At 39.3% G+C, this 18,446-nt stretch overlaps 1 protein-coding gene across 1 annotated transcript in view; it reads right to left on the bottom strand.

Moving 5' to 3' along the window:
- The window catches only part of LOC104625029 (calcium-activated potassium channel subunit alpha-1-like), a gene marked incomplete at its 3' end in the record, with an annotated part of 300,418 nt that extends 287,253 nt beyond the window's left edge, over positions 1–13,165 (bottom strand). Inside the window, exon 1 of the mRNA XM_010292549.1 lies at positions 13,024–13,165. Coding sequence (XP_010290851.1) covers positions 13,024–13,165 — 142 coding nt within the window. The remainder of the gene's footprint in view (positions 1–13,023) is intronic.
- Positions 13,166–18,446: the final 5,281 nt, after the last annotated feature.

Genomic DNA, 18,446 nt, shown 5'->3' with positions numbered 1-18,446 from the left:
CAACTGTTAAAGGACTTAAGTCAAAAAACAACAAATTCAACTTAAGATTCCAACCAAGTATTTAAACATGACCATGACCCGAGTTTTAGTACTCTGGCAATCCTTAAGCTACAAGCAGAAGTATAGGAAGAGAGTATTTTCCAGTTAGGACCTCTGTGATGGACACACGGTGTATTCTCATACACACGCCAGCAGCAGCAGCATTTAACATTAAGCCTACCTAAATGAAAAAAATGCAGATGAGAAATACATCTTTTACCTCTGCTTCTCAATGAAATTCACAGCTTTTTCAAGATGTTTCAAGTTTATATATGGACAAGACAAATGCAAAGATGAGAGCCTTCTCAGCCCTAGAAAATAAGCTACAGATGGAATAAACAGGCCACTGAATGTTCATTCTGGTTAGACTTGCTGTATCGTCTCAAACTACAGTTTCACCTCTCTTACCCCAGGCATAGGAAATACTTCAAAAAAGCACAGTTCTAAATACAGCTATAGCTACAATGCTGTTAGTTACACCAGGAACTTCGGCTTGTGTAGGTCCTGGAATAAACTGATGCTGAATCTTACAAAGGTTGTTTTCTCACAGAAGGTGCAGGTAAATTGCCTTTCTTAATTATTTGTAAATTGTGCTTTTTTCTATTAGTATGTTCAAGCAAAGACACATTGTAAAGAAAAGCATGCTATAACTAATCATCATTGAAACTTTGGAGACTGTATTTTCAGCCAGATTTCTGTTTTACAGTTCTCTTATTTCACAGAAAGATCTTGGCTCATACTAAATACTCAAGTTTACCACGATTTACAGAAATACAATAACCACAAAAAAGATGAAAGTATTTATAAAAAATATTCTAAATGGCATTTAAAAATTTAGTACATACTGAAAAATTGTGCCCGATGACACACTAAAACATAACCAACATTTTACAGAGCTATGGTTCTCTACCGACAGATAGATATAACTCCGACAAATGTACACTCAGTCTTAGACATACTGCCTCTGGCTAAACCAGATACAGGTTAACACACAGAAAATTTAAGCAGCCAAGCAGAAATCATTCCAGAATTTAAAATAAATCGGTAATTAAGTGACACTTTTCAGAAATATAATTTTAGTTCTCATTTCCTTTTTTTCTAAAATACTTTGCTAGCTGTTATTTTGAGACAGCTATTAACCGCTAGGTTATTTTTAATGTCCTGCATGTGACAGATGTCTCTGAAATGAAAGGCAGCTGAAGGACAACAAACTCATTCTCCAGGATGGTTTTTCTGTCCAGTGTTACTGTGAGGATCAACCCCAAATATCCTCTAATAAACTCAGAAGCCACACTGCAACTCTCATACAAATAGCTGTTTAAGACCACTGCTCTTTCTCTGAAGCAAGCCTGTATTTGCAGGACATTTAACCTTAGAAAAAGAAACATGGTTAACTAAGCTGGAAATGCACTAGAAGTGGGATCCTGGTTGAAATTGAGACAGGGATAAGGAAACTGGAGTTAAAGGGTATCCTACAGACAGAACTCGGTAATTGCTTTTGCTGCTAGTGGCATTAAAATGACAAGGGGGACCACCACAGAGGCTCTCAAGTCAGCAGTTCCTGAGCATGTTGCCAGATACCAAGTAATTGCTATGGAAAAAGTGAGGAAAAAGGAAAAGAGAAAAGCAGATACAGAAAAGTCTCTGTAGTAGAAAACATCCCAAAAACAGTAGTAAAATGAGTTATTCATTACAGTCTGGGTCACTGTAAGAATTAAAAATTATTCCGTAACACAGCATCAAACTGGGTTTGCAAGATGTACACATTTCTGAAGATGCCAGATAAATATAGCACTGAAATGATGTGATCAGACAGAAACAACTCAGCCCCTGTCTCTTCGACCCAGGGAAAGTTAAAAAAAAAAACAAAACTTCAAGACCACTCCAGATTAAATAGTGGATTCTTTACTGAAATGCTTAAAAGAGAAGTAATAACCAGCCTTGTGGCATTGAGACAAAAGATCTCCTTCTCTGAGTCAACATTTGGGCCTGGTATTAACTGAAGTTTGAAATCTTCCATTACATACCAAGGAGTATGTTTGCACAACCGTGCAGAAGTTCATCCTTCTCCGAGCGGCTCTTCCCTGCGTTGGCGCTGGTTACACCGGTACCACAGCCTTAGTCACATTTGGGTTGCAATGAAAGGATAGCTAAGATGTGATGAAAAACACAGTCCGTCATTACTTTTTTCAAGTAGGTTACATCAGTCCTTTCGGATATTGCTGAGGCAGAATGCATAACAACAGGTGCCAGAGAAATCCATCTGTACTCCCTGGAAGTGCCAAAACACACAGAACTGGAAAATGTTGCTGCAGACTCTCAGGTCAAAAACGACCGCAGAAGACAAAGTAAACCACCAGCCAAGGAATCTAGTAATTTATGGCAGCAGTTCTGCTCTTGTCCCAGTTAGAAACAAAAGGCAAAGCTTCATAGTATCAGTACTTAGTTGCCGGCTATTTGTTATTACACCAATGTTTAAAAGATACAAGTTTGGTATCTACTGTAATAATATCCATTATACCAGTGTTTAAAAGATACAAAGAAGATATTATTACATGCCTACTGATCTAGCACACAACGTCACAGTAGAGGACGCAGACAAGACGGACACGAGTTCCAAATTTCACTTGGATCCAGATATATTAAAGAGATCAGAGACTTACTGTCAACATACACACGAACCTTTGAAACTGCTGCTGCTTTCGATTCTGATCAGCCAAAACTAATTCAGTGCCAGTTTCCTGTGGATCACTTTCATTTATTTGACCATGACATAACATGGACTTCAAAAATCAGAGTATTTGTACATCTGGAACCCAAGGGATCAGAAACCTTCCCGCTGCGCATCTTGAAAATAACGGGGGAGAAGCTGTTTACCGAATCTTCAAGTTAGGGTTGCCATTGGTCTGCTGAACAGACTAGCAATTATTGGAAACTTCGGCCACTTATTGAGAGTTTAATGACTAATTTCACCATTCACTTATTCGCCCTGATTCTTGGGGGCTTTGCACAGTAATCTTCCTTAATGAAATTTTTGAAGCAATTACCTTTAACTCACTGTCTTTTATTTATTCATAATAAAAAGGCAACCACAAGTTGCTCAACTGCAGAAAACCAGCTCACGTTGCAACAAGAGTACAGCTGTTGTACTTTACTATGCCCTCAACTTCCAGAGGACGGTGAAAACAGCAACGCCTTAACACAGAGGCGTTCCTCGTATCACCAACAGACAGTATGGACTTCCTGTTGCTGAATAAGAAAGCCACTTATCTACTCAATAGGTTATAAAACTTGGCAAACTGGAACTATGAGTCTTCTCAGTCATATATTAAAAACATAGCTTTTGCAGCTGTGGACAGTATCCTAGAATAGTTTTTTTGTCTTTATTAGTATGAAAACTTGAAGGTGGCAGCCTGTACATATTTCATTAACACACCACATAAACAATCTTACATGAATCCTAAGATATAACAAGACAGACCAAGGGCTGAGAAGTGTTGAACAGCATTCTGGGCAACATTAGAATTGTATTTTTGCCTCAAGCAGACTACCTTACTTTTTCAGCAGTTAAATACTGCTTCTATTGCTTTCTAGTGATGATTAAATTACACATTCTATGTGCAATTCACCTTAGTTTTGGAGCCTCTAATTAGAATGTCAGTCACAGATGGAAGAACATGATTTTAATCCTAACGACTTTGCAGGTCAGTTTAGGCTTTGGTTAAGAACAATACCGCAGACTTATAAGAAGGTCTGAAAACCCTTTTATTCTTGGAAACTAAAATATAAATAATGCTTCTCTACATCATGTTCTCATTTAAAGTAGGAGAGAGAAATGCTACCACATATCAATAATTTCTGAATTCCACTCCAGTCTGACATGATGTCCTTCCATAAACTTGTACATCTTAGTAGTCAAGACACCGTTTGCTTACTTGCTAAGTTTTTTGGTTTTTGGTTTTTTTTTTTTTTATGATACAGATTGACCTGGTTGAACTAAAATAGAAAAAATCCTTGGTCAGCAAGCATAACTTCTCCATTTATAAGACGCTTTGAAGACAGAAACAGTTAGTAGATGAATGTTTTAACACAACAGGGAAATAGCTTTCTTACGTATGTTCACGTGATGCAAAACTGTAAGAGTCACAATGCACAATGACTTCCATTCTACCTTTTTGATTTTGGCAGAGTCTCAAGGATATGGCAAAAGAATTAAGCAATTAGCTATTTCTACTTTGCTCCCGCACGTACCTGTTCTTTCTTCCTCCTAGTGCAAGAATACGAAGTTAACTGCTGCCACAATTTTGATCTAGTAGAATTTGTATCTTCAGTTCAGCGAAACCCAGATATTACCTCCAGATCTCAGAACACTATAAATAGCTCCTACTATTTCTTAACTTCCATGCAAAACTATGGAGGACTCTTGGTCAGTTATAGCCCTGGCTGCAGAATCACTTCTCATTCTTTGCTGAAGTTCAGCCCCACAGTAACGGCTGTTCATACAGCAAAGCTTAGGACAGTCTGAAATGTTATGTTTTCCTCTCTAGCAGAGGAAACTGCCCACCTCCCCCCCAAAAAAACCCCAACACAATTGACTTCTGCTTTTTCTGTCATATCAATAGCACCTTGGGCACTTTCTTCCTTATTTCTGCCCTTTCCATTTAATTTGGTTCTCTGTTAGACAGATCGATCACACAGAAGTTTTCCACTATTGGCAAAAATTCAATAGAGTCTATGATTATTCCCTGAGTCCTGAAGCTGAAATTTCCCTCAACTGAAGTTCCTTTTTTAGCTTTAGAAACAAGACAGAAATTACATTCAATAATATATCAAGCAAGTACAAAATATTTTTCCTATGTACATACTTGTTGATTTCCTTCACGTAACTACTATTACATTGTTTTCTTTTTAAAACTAACTTTGTGCAAGAGAAGTCTGCGTTATGATGCCTTAAGCTTTTTCTTTAAAAAAAAAAAAAAAAATCTATTAAAGTACTTCTTTGGATGTCCTGGAAAAATATACTGAGTTCCCTCATAGTAGCAGAGTTGCCAATAAAACACAGACCAATTAAATATAGGACCAAGGTGCACGCTCTTCAGAAAAAGGGTAGTACACTGGAAAAGCCCTGAAAGGGTTTTGTCTCAGTGTTTCTATCCATTAGCATACACCACGCACCACAGTTTTTCCAAACTGTGCTCTTGGTTTGAGGGTCAAGAGAGTGTTTTGTTTTTGTGGGACAAGAGGAGTAAGAGAAATGTAAAATTATCTAAGGCGTTAAAGCAGCTAAAGCAGCTTAAAAGCATCTAGTGCCATAAGCTGCTTTCAATGCCTTCGATCTGTTTAAAGGAGGAGGGGGAAGGAAAAAACCCACATAAAAAAAAACATTGTGAAGGAAAACAAGAAGTCTTGGTCACATAGTGAATGAGGAGGCATATTTGATACAAGTCGTCCAAGGGGACACTTGTAACATGTGGGGACGAAGATACGAGAACTCAAGATTAGCTTTCAGGAAGACCCGTGCACTGGTGATTTGGAGTTGAGGTTATTAGACATGTAATTTAGTCTTGGTGACGGATGGTTACAGCCCTGCACTAGCTGTGGACGGCTGTTTCTAATAGCACAGCTGAAAAGGGAGAGGTGGGGGGAAGTAGAACAGGCCGGCAAACACGGTAACAGAATAGCTGCAAGCACAAGCAGGTACAGCAAGGCACCGCAAAGCACAAATACAAAAACAAGGCTGGCTGACCTGCCTTCCAATGTAAGACCTTTCCACATCGACAGAAATTGATTTTTTACCATAATGTCACTAAGCTTCCAAATGTGGTATTAAGTATCCATGTAATAAGCACAGACAGAGCTGCCCTTGGAAAAAGCATTTACTTGAATTATTACATTTATACTAAACTGTCTTCACTAACATTCTCAGCTGTACTGTTCTAGTTATTTTTCCTCATATCCAGATTTATCTGATTAAACTTGGCAAAAACACCAAACAATATTAATGCCTGTAAAAGGTGATTTAAGATTAGGAATAAATGCATCATTTTCTAACTAATAAAGAGACTCCAGCCTTAGGAAACAACTGGAGAGGAGCTATTATTGCACACCACTGCACATTATCACAGAACTGCGTTGATAGCCTCTATTTCATTTCTCCCCTCTTAGGGAAACACTAGAAGATAAAAGTCTTGAACAAATACTGTTACGGTTTTGCAGAACAAGTTTTTCTTTAGACCTTGGTGGGGGAGCTTTTTGTTTTTAAATACCATTTTTAATTTTATTTATTTCACAGAGCCTTTCGGTTTTGTTGGTAGACCTGAGCAGAGCTTCATTACTAAATAAGAACGTTACTCTCTGATCCAGTCTAACATGATACTTCATGCCGGTGATCATTCAAAACCTGCTACACACACCAAGATGAAGGCTGGGAATTTTCTGCTAGGAATCTAGATCAAAAGGCCTTCGACAACTTTTGGGGTTGGGCCTTTAACTGCTCTCAAATATCTCTTCACTACTCATCACCTATCTTGCATTACTGATGAGATTCTGGAGCCGAAGCATCCTAGTTCTCTGTACTGCCTACAGATTTATCAAATAAGCCACATCACGTCTCGGGAATGGAGTTTGAAGCAACCGGTACTTCTGGCGCTTGTAACTGAATAACTGATGGACATCAGTTTGTGTAGACACAAACACAAACTACCTAGCACAGGGGACAAAACAGAAGCTTGAGAACCAGGGGAATAAGGGGAAACAAAGCAACTGTTCAGGTTACGGCCTTAAATGGCTTGAAATTAATATTAAGCCAGACCTACAGCAGATGTTTTGAAGACCCTCCACAAGATTAGAATCAATACGATTGCCTGAAGTAGATGAAACGCTCCCTCATTCTCGGTGCACTGTTACCTTACAATCACTTTAAGTCATGGTTATTGCCACAGGATTGCAGGACTGAAATCAACACTTCCCCTCTTCCAACTCTGCTCAGGAGGATTTGCGTACTTACTGTTAAGTGACTATGGAAAAGCTAAATGACCTACATCACAGCAACTGTATATTGTCCAACATACAGCTCAGCTGCAGAAAACAGCCATTTTTCAGAACAAAACTTAAACTCATGTTTAAGTCTGAGTTCAATGGACACAAAAATAGCACTTCAGGTGTTTTTCTGTGTCACTGTTACAGTTACTCTGAACACAGTCAAAATGTGATTGGACAACTCCCATCAGTAAGCAAGATCAAAGTGATGCAGGACTGATAGGTCTACTGTCCACCTAGGAGCCAAAATCTATTCTACTCTAAGAGAATTTCACAAGAAAATAAGAGAATATCATTATATCTTTTGGGAATTTCACTGCAGTTAGACTGGAAAGAGATAGCTTAATTTGCTTTTTAAAAACACTTCCCAACTTTTAAATTATGCTGGAACGTTTTCCTAGCTAAGTAAATCATCGACTTTCCCCTGTTACTTCTGCAGGTATTGCACACTGTTCGTCGACTAGCTCCTCGGGGACCTTTACTTATAACATCGCCAGGGTCAAAGTACTTGAGGTTTATTTCAAAGTCAACCCAGTGAAACGTAAGGTTATTTTTACACCTGTATTGAAACGTTCATTATCTAGCTGACATTCTGAGAATAATTAAGGACACACAGCCAAGGTAATTTTTCCTAGTTAGAACAGTATCTGTACAGTTTGTGATGAGTTCTTACAAGCTTGAAACCAAAAACTGCTTCTTGAATGAAAAAGTTTCCTCTACCTGAAACTAACAGACAAAATATAGTACTTTGCTACACTGCTGCAATTGAGTGCATTTATATTGATAAAAACAGCATGAAAGCATTTCTAAATGAAAAGGAAAAGTAAAAAAGTATTTTGATGACTCAGAAGAAAATGCTAGAAAAAAAGAGTACACACAAATTAGACAAGGTCAATGCTGAGTGACCTTCTTTTTAATTCTCTGGACACCAATATTTAGCTACCTCAACCCCCAGAGTAAAATCATTATTCATTACGATAAAATTATTATTATGAAGAATTATCATTACTACCACAGTAAACTTTTTTCAGGCAGGGTAGATCCAATTCAAATAAACCATTTCAACTCATCTTTGATAGAAGAACATGGGAAAATGTTATCCATTTACATGGATACAGAAATCCCTGTTGAAATTCATGTCAGCACTGTGACATTCACTGGGTAGATCTAAAGCTTAAACAAATTTTACCCTTCCAAAACACCATCACAGCTTTACTTTTTTTTTCTTTTTTTAGGTGAAAAACATGGAAAGAAGGATAGCACCATCTTATTTATCCACTTCTCACTTCAAACACTATTAAAACACCACAGTTTCTAAGCTGTATTTTTCTTCTCCAGTAATTCTTAATTTTTCTCTGGTTAGATACTACTACCACCACCCAGTGCTACCCACTGACGAGAAAGGCAGTAACACGGGAAGCCAGAGGCAGCGCTCACTGAAGTAGCAGGGCTTCAGATGGATTTTACCACTGATAAACATCGTGCCCTAGTTAAAAGAAACCCTACCCCTACCCTACCCTCACTCCAACTACGCGATAATTTCTACCGAAACACATAGGTATTAGCCACGCCTGGAACTATGATTTGTTGTGAGGGCCCCGTTCACACCGGCACCAACGGCTCACGCCACCAGCCATTACAGATGCCATCTTCTCATGCAGTAGTGATTTCGGGTTTGCGCGGCATCAACTCACCCACTGCTTAGAAAGCTCTGCTTCAGAAGACCATTAGAAACATTTAGAGAAAAAGGCCACAATTACAAAATCTATTTCAATTCTATTTTAAAAAAAAAAATCCAGAGCTTTCAGCTTCGTGTTTTTTCCCTACTTTGTACTGCTCAATCATTAGCATATTCATATTTTCTGGATCGTGCTATCAAAATCTACATAACAGAGATGAACTCCCTCACACAGCAAATACGTGTGAACATCTCTTAGCAACAACCGGTCATGAGCCAGCAAGGAAACTTCACAGTGATCCCACTTAAAACATCCCACTTATGCATACCAAATGATAATGCCATCAGTAAAAATCCAAACTGTTCACTGAAGCAGCATGCTCTTGAATGCTTGAAATTAAATCTTCCCCACCGAAGCCAGACACCAGAAGGAGCTGTGCGTTGTCCTTGACAGCTATTCCAAGAACACTTGCAAGGGAACAGTAACGTGTGCTCCTGTCCCCAACTGTTTCAGTTCCAAAATCTTTCACATTCAGGCACTGCTTAAAATTCACTATGCACATAATGCGCCTACATAACCATCGTCAGAGAAATAAAGAGAGAGAAATAGGGAAACCATTACAGTTTTCTGCGTTACTCAGCCACGTGGAAAAGTAATTTTGCCAGACTAATATAGATACCAACCATTGCAGCATTAAAAAAAAAAAAAAAAAAAAACAAAAAAACACAAAACCAGACTTCCCAACTGGCCTTTTACAAAGATGCCTGAAAAATAAGAGTGAGCTTGTGTCAGCAGCCTCCTAATTGTATGTGTAATGGCAAGGGTAACTATCACAGTGATTATTAAGGTTTTTAAGTCAGGCCAACTTCATGCATTCCTCCAACAGAATGAAGAGCTCCAGGAAAAAAAAAAAATCTGATTGCTTAATAATCGTGGTCTTCTCTTTCTTCTCTCACCTTTTTCTGCCCAATAAGCCCTTTATGGGTAATCAGAGAAATACTTCTTGGTGTAACCCCTCTCTTTTGCCATCATGAAGAGGTCATCGCTATGATGGACACTCATTCTTCAAGGAAGATGATCCTCTCAAGAGTCAGGTCACATTTATATGCCTACAGATGTAAGATGTATTTGGTGAATTGATTTTTTTTTTTTTTTTTTTTTAAAAACACACCCACACACACACCCTCTTCCTTTCCTGGTATTTATCTTGGCCAGAGGCTTGGTGCTTCTTTTTTTTTTTTTTAAGAAAACTTCTTTCATTTTACTGTAGGCTATAGAACATTCCTAGCTTTATGTAGCATACTTCTCTAAAGGGCTACTATATACTAGGTCAAAGGCAATTAAGTATTCACAAATCTATTTGGGGTAGGTAGGAAGAGAACACTGCCATTTTAAGGCTAAATCAAGAAGAAAGGAGTGAACTAGTTCAGAAATATGGATAAAAATAAAGCCTGACCTGACTCTTTGTGCAATATGCAGACCACACACAAAAGGAAAGGTACCAGAATTAACTTTACAGAAGTAAACTTTCCCCAAACAAAGTAATTAATAAGGCAAACACCACAGATGCTGTGTTGAGGAAAAAGAGAGGTGCAAATGTAATGGGAGAGACAAGAAAAAGATAAGCAATGCCTTCATTAAATTCGGTCCAGTTTCTTGAAACAATTCTTTAATCCAGGCAGCAAGTTTTAATCGACTGGAATGTATGAAAGAGGGATACTAACTGCTTGTTCGTAAAAAAGAGGCGTAGAGAAAGACACTGAAAAACATGTTCAAAGTACTTTTTGGATATAGATTTCAACTCAAAGAAACATAGCTATGCATTCTCAGAATGACATCTTCACCCCAAATCATGTGTTACAGTTTTTAGGAAAATGTAATACACATTTCCTTTAACATAGCGTTAATGCTTAGTGGCAAAACTAAAACCATCTCAGATCATTGCGTTTTCTATAATGTCTAACATCTTCTGAAGTATTCCTCTCTCCTCGTGTTTTTGTCATCTTTTATTTGACCTTATGTCAAACACAGATATGCATTTTTCATCTCGAATTCTTCAATACAGACTTGTTTGAATTACAATAGTTTCACTGAAGATTATATTGCCATTCAGCCAGCTGTGACAGAAATAACTGTCTGAATTACTATCTAGGGGAAGCAGCCCCTCAGTAAAGTTAAGACCATTATCTCTGCCAGATACTGTATTCAAAATCATCCAGCTTCCGTGTGGGTTGTATAGCTTCATCACTTTTTTGTACAGGCATATCTCACATAGAGTAAAAAGGAAATTATTCTCAGATACTCAGCACACAATGATCACAATGTTTAGTAGCTTAGCAGTTCAAGCCTTTCATATTCATTTCATGCATATACCACAAAATGTCTCTGAAATACTAAATACTAGTTCTAAAAATATTACTTGGTAGGTTTTGATACCTGTTATCAGGCACTGAACTATTCAAGAGAGATACTATAAACCATTCTGCTCCGTATACTGAAAGACCACTTGTACGTTACTCGTACCTCGGGAACTTGCAAGTCCTTAGCTGGTTTCTCATTGATGGCTTAAGCAAAGTTATTTGTTTGCTGGCTAATTGAATGGGACAGTTATAGTAGAGACGTGATTCTGTGAAGACGTATATCAATAAGATGGGAGTGGTTTCAACGAAGTGCTCTAATTAACAAACATATGGCTATTAATGAGCTATGTGCAGTGTCTGTGACCAGCTCAAGATAAAGCAATAACTATATGTTGAATAGCAAGAAAGTACAATGTATAGCGATGTATAAGATACATAAATTACTTCAATCACCTTAATCATCTTTTTAATAAAAAAAAAAGAATTAAAGCATGTTTCTTCCTGATCCACTTTTAAGATTTAGTTCTCGGAAGTAGCATTTTGCTGTCAGGTCATCCTACCAGTTTCCAAGAATCCTAACAGACAATTATGGAAACAATCTGAGATGAAGTATAGCATGACACTGCATTTTACTGCAATCCCAGTTTCATAACTTTTCAAGTTTTATGCAAGGTTTAAGATTTCTGCGTTACTGAAGACTTACAGTAGCTTAAGCGAGGCCAGCATACAACACACTACCAATGTTCCCCAGTGATAATGAAACTGGTTCATGTGTGGTGTTGAGCAATACCCTGGAGTTCCAGCAACCAGGATTTAAGGATTCGGGAGTCATATGCCTCCTGCCTACCTGCAAGAGCAAGTCAGAGGCCTGGTGTCACTAGGTGCTGGCTTCTGGGTTGAGAGTGCCCCGACAAGGACTCAGCAGTGCCGACAGTTCATCATTCCAAACATCTCCCAGATCATCCCACAGTCAAACTGGGGACATTTCATTTGTTGTGAGAGAGGTCAGCACTGACCAAATACGGGAAAGGAGTATCTCTCAAAATAGAAAAGTAAGTCAATGAACACTGACAGAATGGCGCTGGGAATTCTCCATCTATATTGCATCTTACGATTCATTTCATGTCCACACAAAATGGAGAAAATAAGCGTGTTCTTTTTCTGAATTATGAGCGCTCATTTCTGTGACATGAAGCTACATTGTTAGCAATCCTGTTAAAAGAGAAGTTTGCATATAAGGCTGAGAGAGGACTTGCTAACAGGGAATCACTTACCTGCTGATCAGGTATTTTGGGGACCACTGGAAACTAAAGATGGTAAATGACACCACAGACTCAGGTTGGCCACCACCAGTACAGTGTTTTACAAGACTTCAAAGAGCTTCTCACCTGAAGTCTGTCATAATGCCAAGAGCATAAAATATTCATAAATTGGGAGAGAAGGTATGCAGAAGGAAATTGGGCTAAATCCAGAGGGATACTGCCAGATTAAAAACCCTTACCAGTATTCTAAACGAATAAAATTTTGCAATTACTTTATTTTGTTCTAGACAATTAAAAAACATTCAAGATGCATAATCTAGTAGAGTGCAGCCAGAGAATAAGGCAGAAGCCACCCTCTCCTCATACAACTCTTAACTATGTATGCCATTTGTTGTTATGCAGCTGAACTGACTCAAAGTTCTGCATTAGCCCTTGTATCGCAGCCCCTTTTACATTGAAAATCGCCAGCTTGAGTATACTCCCACGTTGCAACGAGCACGCCATGAAATGGCTGCGAGTCACAGATGGTGCCAGCAGAGATCTATCCCTTCTCATCTTTAGTCACTCCGCAGGCGGGGAAATGCGCTGGATGCCCAGGACCCACCTCCTGGAGCTCCAGCAGCCGCTCTACTTGTTTCGCCTTACCTGCCCATGCCGGCCCCCGTGGCCTGAAGGGGCATTCTGCAGTCACTGCGCACAGGATCCCTCGCGCGTCGCTGCTGACGCTACAGCGCTTTTTAAAACCTACGTATCCCCTGCCTTGCTCTGCAAGCCCGTTCTCACTCATAGGCGAGCTCTATGCCGACATCAAGGACACTGCATGACCCCAGTATTGCTCCAAACCTGGTAAAACCTCAGGTTTTCTACCACGTAAACATTTCTGTAGGTGGTATCTTTGTGGAACACAGAAAGTACTATAAGCAAAACAGAATCAGAAGTTTCATTTTCTGAAAGTGGCAGAATGAAGTATTTCGGCATATCTAACATTCATCACCTTTAAAGCAGCCATCTGAAAATACGGAAGAAAAAACTACTAACCACACTTGATACCATGTGGTTCCATCTCTATTTAAAAACTTCAGCATCTCCCAAGACTTTTAAGTTAATTCTATATTACGCTAGAGAAACAAAATTTATTGGTCTCGTGGCTAGCACCTTTACAGTAAATGTCCCATCCTTCCTTTTCATGATTAACTCCCTGCATTTCCAAGCAAAGTCAGAAGCATTAGCCGAGCCACCTAGGAATACCAGATATCTTTAACAGAAATCAGGACAAACGCTCCCATGGCACTGAGTAGTGGAAAGCACAGGGTTAACATAATGGTTAAACAGGGGAGAAACAGAGAAAAAACTCCGAAGTACTAACTAGCTCGGTGTAGACGAGGCCCGGGACACGCTGCCGAGACAACAGCAAGGTCTGTGTTACAGACCTCTGGCCACTGAAGTCGGCATCGGCGAGTGCCGTGAAGGAGCCGAGTCCCCCAGCCCAGGCGCCCGGGAAGCCGCCGCCGCTGAAGCCGAGCAGTAAAGCAGCGCTGGCAGCGCGGCCGGTGCGGGACACAGCTGTGCAGAACAGCTGCCTCTGCTTTGCCAGTCAAGCATGCAAGTGTCCTAGGAGGCTAAAGCATTTCTGCTATAGATGTGACCTAACGTGCAGAAATCGTATCTTGCGGATCTTGCCAAAATGCCGCGAATAGGAGCACAGACAACTTCCCTGATGTTCTCACAAAATGTGGGATACACTGAGCTCCAGCTATGTGCCTCCGCTCTCCACTTGTGCAAAATTGCTGTTTACCCATGTTAAAAGCTACCAAGGGGTTGGTACATACCCACATATCCCCTCAGTACAAGAAGGACGCTGAGGTGCTGGAGCGTGTCCAGAGAAGGGCAGCGAAGCTGGTGGAGCGGCTGAGGGAACTGGGGTTGTTCAGTCTGGAGAAGAGGAGGCGGAGGGGGAGAGGGGAGACCTTATCGCTCTCTACAACTACCTGAAAGGGGGTTGTGGTGAGGTGGGTGTTGGTCTCTTCTCCCAAGTAACTAGTGATAGGATGAGAGGAAATGGCCTCAAGTTGCACCAGGGGAGGTTTAGATTGGGTATTAGGAAAAATTTCTTCACTGAGAGAGTGGTCAGGCATTGGAACAGGCTGCCCAGGGAGGTGGTGGAGTCACCATCTCTGGAAGTGTTCAAGAAACGTGTGAATGTGGCTCTTCAGGACATGGTTTAGGGGACATGGTGGTGTTGGATTAATGGTTGGACTTGATGATCTTGAAGGTCCTTTCCAACCTTAGTGATTCTGTGATAGAACAAACTCAATTTAATACAAATGTAAAGCCAGTTCTGCTACACTTATTTAAGAATACAAAAATAATACCTGTTCCTCCGAGGGGAAAATAAGGTGTTTGCTCATAAATTCTGCTTTCCTTCCTTGGAACTGGAACAAATCACCCGCCCCATACCTTTCTCCATCTTAACTACCAATGCTGTCACATGGCTACGATCTTCAGCACTGATGGGCAACGGTTTGCCAAACTGTGTATCTGAACTCAGTATGATTTTTGTCTAAGTTGAGACTCTGAACTTTGAATTTCACTTCATCCATATATGCACACATACAATATAGCATGTATATAGATACACATATATGTACAAATATGGTACAGAAAAAACACTCTGAACAGTTGCTTGATGACTGGAAACAGTAATCCAAGGTTGTTTGGAAGGTGTTATCACTGTTAGAAACTGCGGAGTTTATAGTAAGTATGAAAAACTGCAATGTTTATTTCACCTTTACCTTCTCTCCACCTCCTTATGAACTATTTTAAGCTTCAGAGACAAAAATCATAGCAGATTAGAGGCTATGGTTCTAACATCTTGTACCATTGTACTTAACTGTCCTTAACTGTTCAGCATGAAACATGCTTAAACTTTGGCATTTATAAGAAATAAACAGCTTAAGGACCACCTCCACAAACAGAAGTATAAAAGAGAAAGCATTTTTATTATCTTGTCAGCATCAGAAAAAGTGGGAAAAACCCAACTGTGACACTAACAGTTACTATCTATTGAAAGTTTGTCTACTAGCCAGCACCACTGCTTCAAACCATTTTTCACCTTTTCGATAATTCTAACAGACCTAGGTTTTAACATTTCTGTTAAAAATTGTTCTCTGATTTGAGAACCATACAACTCGTACAACTGAAAATGTACTGCATAAATTAAAGACAAATACCCACAGATCAGCTGAAAAACATGCCTAACAATTCTCTTCCATTTACACTTTTCAGAAAAGTTTGACTCTGAAGAAGTCAAGAGACCCTTGAGCTTTCCCTTATTACTCACTTTTAACCTCAAGAGCTTTTTATTTCTGTATAAACTAACACACTGACCATTGTTACTAAGCACTATTTTGTTAGCTTGAAAAAAAAAAAAATAGCAACAGAGAACCCTGTAGACTACATTTGGAAAGGAGTCTGCACAAAAGGCTCTTTCAAAATAGGTATTTATTAGGGGTGCTGACATTTATCACTTGTAAAATAGATATACATTGGATAGTATCAAAGTGAGACTTGGCAATATTGCAGTATTTAAATTGTAAATTAATTACCTGAATCTAATTCAGATTGACATGTGCATGTTCACCTGAGCACCACAGGAGACCGCAGTTTTGTAAAAGCCTATATATTGCTTTCTGAGAGCAAACAGCAGCTTAGCACTCCAACTGCTGTATTACAGCATAAGGGAGTATTTAAGTTCAAACCCGATTTTTCTTACGAAGAAATATTTCAGCTAATGTAGTGGTACAAATTTTATGTGATACACACACACGAAAGTACATATGCAGATACAACTTTTCTTGAGTAAGAAATATTTTCCTTTGCAATTATCTGCAAAAGCTTTTTTTTTTTTTAGTAAAGGACTAGGGGTAAATCTGGGAGCCATCCTTCTGCAAGTTTTGCTTATAGTACAGTGATTGTGTGGTTTGCATTTATAAACAAATCAAATCACTAACACTAAATAGGAAGCAAAACTCCTGCTTACGGCAACCATGAGCCCCAAGCTCAAATTTCACATACAAAGGTCTTGTGCAACATGCAGTATCAATACTGGAAAGCATCATGTCCATGACTACCTTCCCACAGCCAAGCTGCAAATTGTAATTCACTTGTAAATTCTATGTGGACCTAACATGGTGCAATAACAGGTTTGTTTTTTTTCTTGAAAGCCAGCAACTATAAATGAAATAAACCTGAAAACGAAGGTAGAACAAATACCTTTTTTTTTTCCTGTTTTCCCATGTCCCGCAGAGAAACTGTGGGACAATTTCCACACACACGCAATTGTGGGATCAAAATTGGAGAAACTCCACTTTTTTCCAGCTAGCGTGTGTATCACATAATACTGCTCATACAGATCATGAAGCCTAAAATTTGAAAACAAGCTAAAAATGCCCTCTTGTTTTTCTTTCCAGTCTCTTTAACCACAACCTACGCCGAATAAGGTGAAGTCATCAGCGCACAGCATCGCACCTTCTGCAGCCGCTGAGCAGCTTGTTCTGCACTACGCAGAGATACAGAAAAAAGGCGAAGGAAAAGAGGACAGGGAGGCAGCAGCTCAACACCAGGAGATCTGTACTATGGTGCCATGAAAACAAGACAATTCTATTTATTGCTGGAGCAGGCTCATGACATAATCTGCTATCCGTGACCACGGTCTGCAGAGCTCGCAGACAGCTTATAATTGGCATCTATTCTCAGCCACAGAGCAAATACCAACTTAGTCCGAGATGGTTAACACAAAATGTCAGCCACTTAAAAACTCACCATTTAATGTTTTCCTATATAACCTGGGACGATAAAACCATTTGTAACTTTTCTCTCCCTATTTATTTCTCTCCATTTACCAAATATTTTAATAAATCCTCAGGCAATGTCTATGCCTATCAAAACAAGAGGCACACAGGCTATTCCTTGTACTCTTTCTGGCTCCGTGGCCTAGAGTGAGAAGTACTTTTTTGGCTGCTCCCCCCATAGCCAGCAAAAGCACTGCTGGAGGCAGAACTCCACTGTCAGCCGCGGGAGCGGGTGTGTACACCAGGTCTAGACAAGGTCTTCCCTGAGCAGCCAGAGTACTTGGAAAAACCACTACCAAATGGTTTTGGAGGGAATTTGGTATTTACTAGTGACCTAATAATTGTAAATGTTTTGCCTTTGTTTGTTGTTGTGTATTTATTTTAAATACGGAAGGGATGAAGAGTGAAATATTATCTCACCCAGTACCGTCCAGTTATAGGGCAATCCAGGGCAAAATCCCTCCTTCAACAGACCTGAAAAAGAACTTTTCACTATTAAATCAAAATCAGGTCTTTTATCCTGGATCTTTCACATTCTTGACCAGTGCCTTAACAGAGTTTTGTTGTATCACAGAAAGGAATACAAACATCATAATATAGAAAAAAGAGACGATGTCATCAAAAAAACCCTGTCAGCCTCTGTCCACTCAATCTGTATCTGACAGGGTGCTAAGAAAAGAAAAAAAGTGGTTCATAGAAGTCTCAGTCTTCAAGCTATTTGTGAAGAATAACTGAGATCAAACAAATAAGGAAAAATTCAGAGTAGAATTTACATCTCTGAGCATGACAGTTATGCAGCCCAGCAGTCCACATCATTCATTTGGACGTGTGAAATTCCCTGTGGAGAGGTTTGAATCTTAAAGTAGTTCTCTCGAAGTAAAGGATGAAATAGTGCATGATAAAACCAGCTTGTCAGGAATCCTTTCACAGCTATTCCAACTGGAAATAAGCAGCACTCTCAAGGAACAGCAGAAGAAAAATAGTTATGTCTGATATGCTTTGTCTCTAAGCCAGAAAAAAGTAGTCTGAAAAGCCTACTTACAACCTTTAAGAGATGTATTAATAGAAGGGGACAGGGAAAGATCCTTGTAACTGCTGGGAACTAACTACACAGGAAAGAAAAAAAGATTATTATTTACAGAAGAAAAAGAAAGGCCAACATTAAGAAGTGATATAATTGACATTGTTAATCGCTCAAAGGGGGAAGACATTACATCC

Source organism: Phaethon lepturus, unplaced genomic scaffold, assembly GCF_000687285.1.
Source record: "Phaethon lepturus isolate BGI_N335 unplaced genomic scaffold, ASM68728v1 scaffold838, whole genome shotgun sequence".
Lineage (NCBI taxonomy): Eukaryota > Metazoa > Chordata > Aves > Phaethontiformes > Phaethontidae > Phaethon > Phaethon lepturus.
Note: the sequence above shows the minus strand (reverse complement) of the source record. Positions and strands in the feature narration are given on the sequence as shown.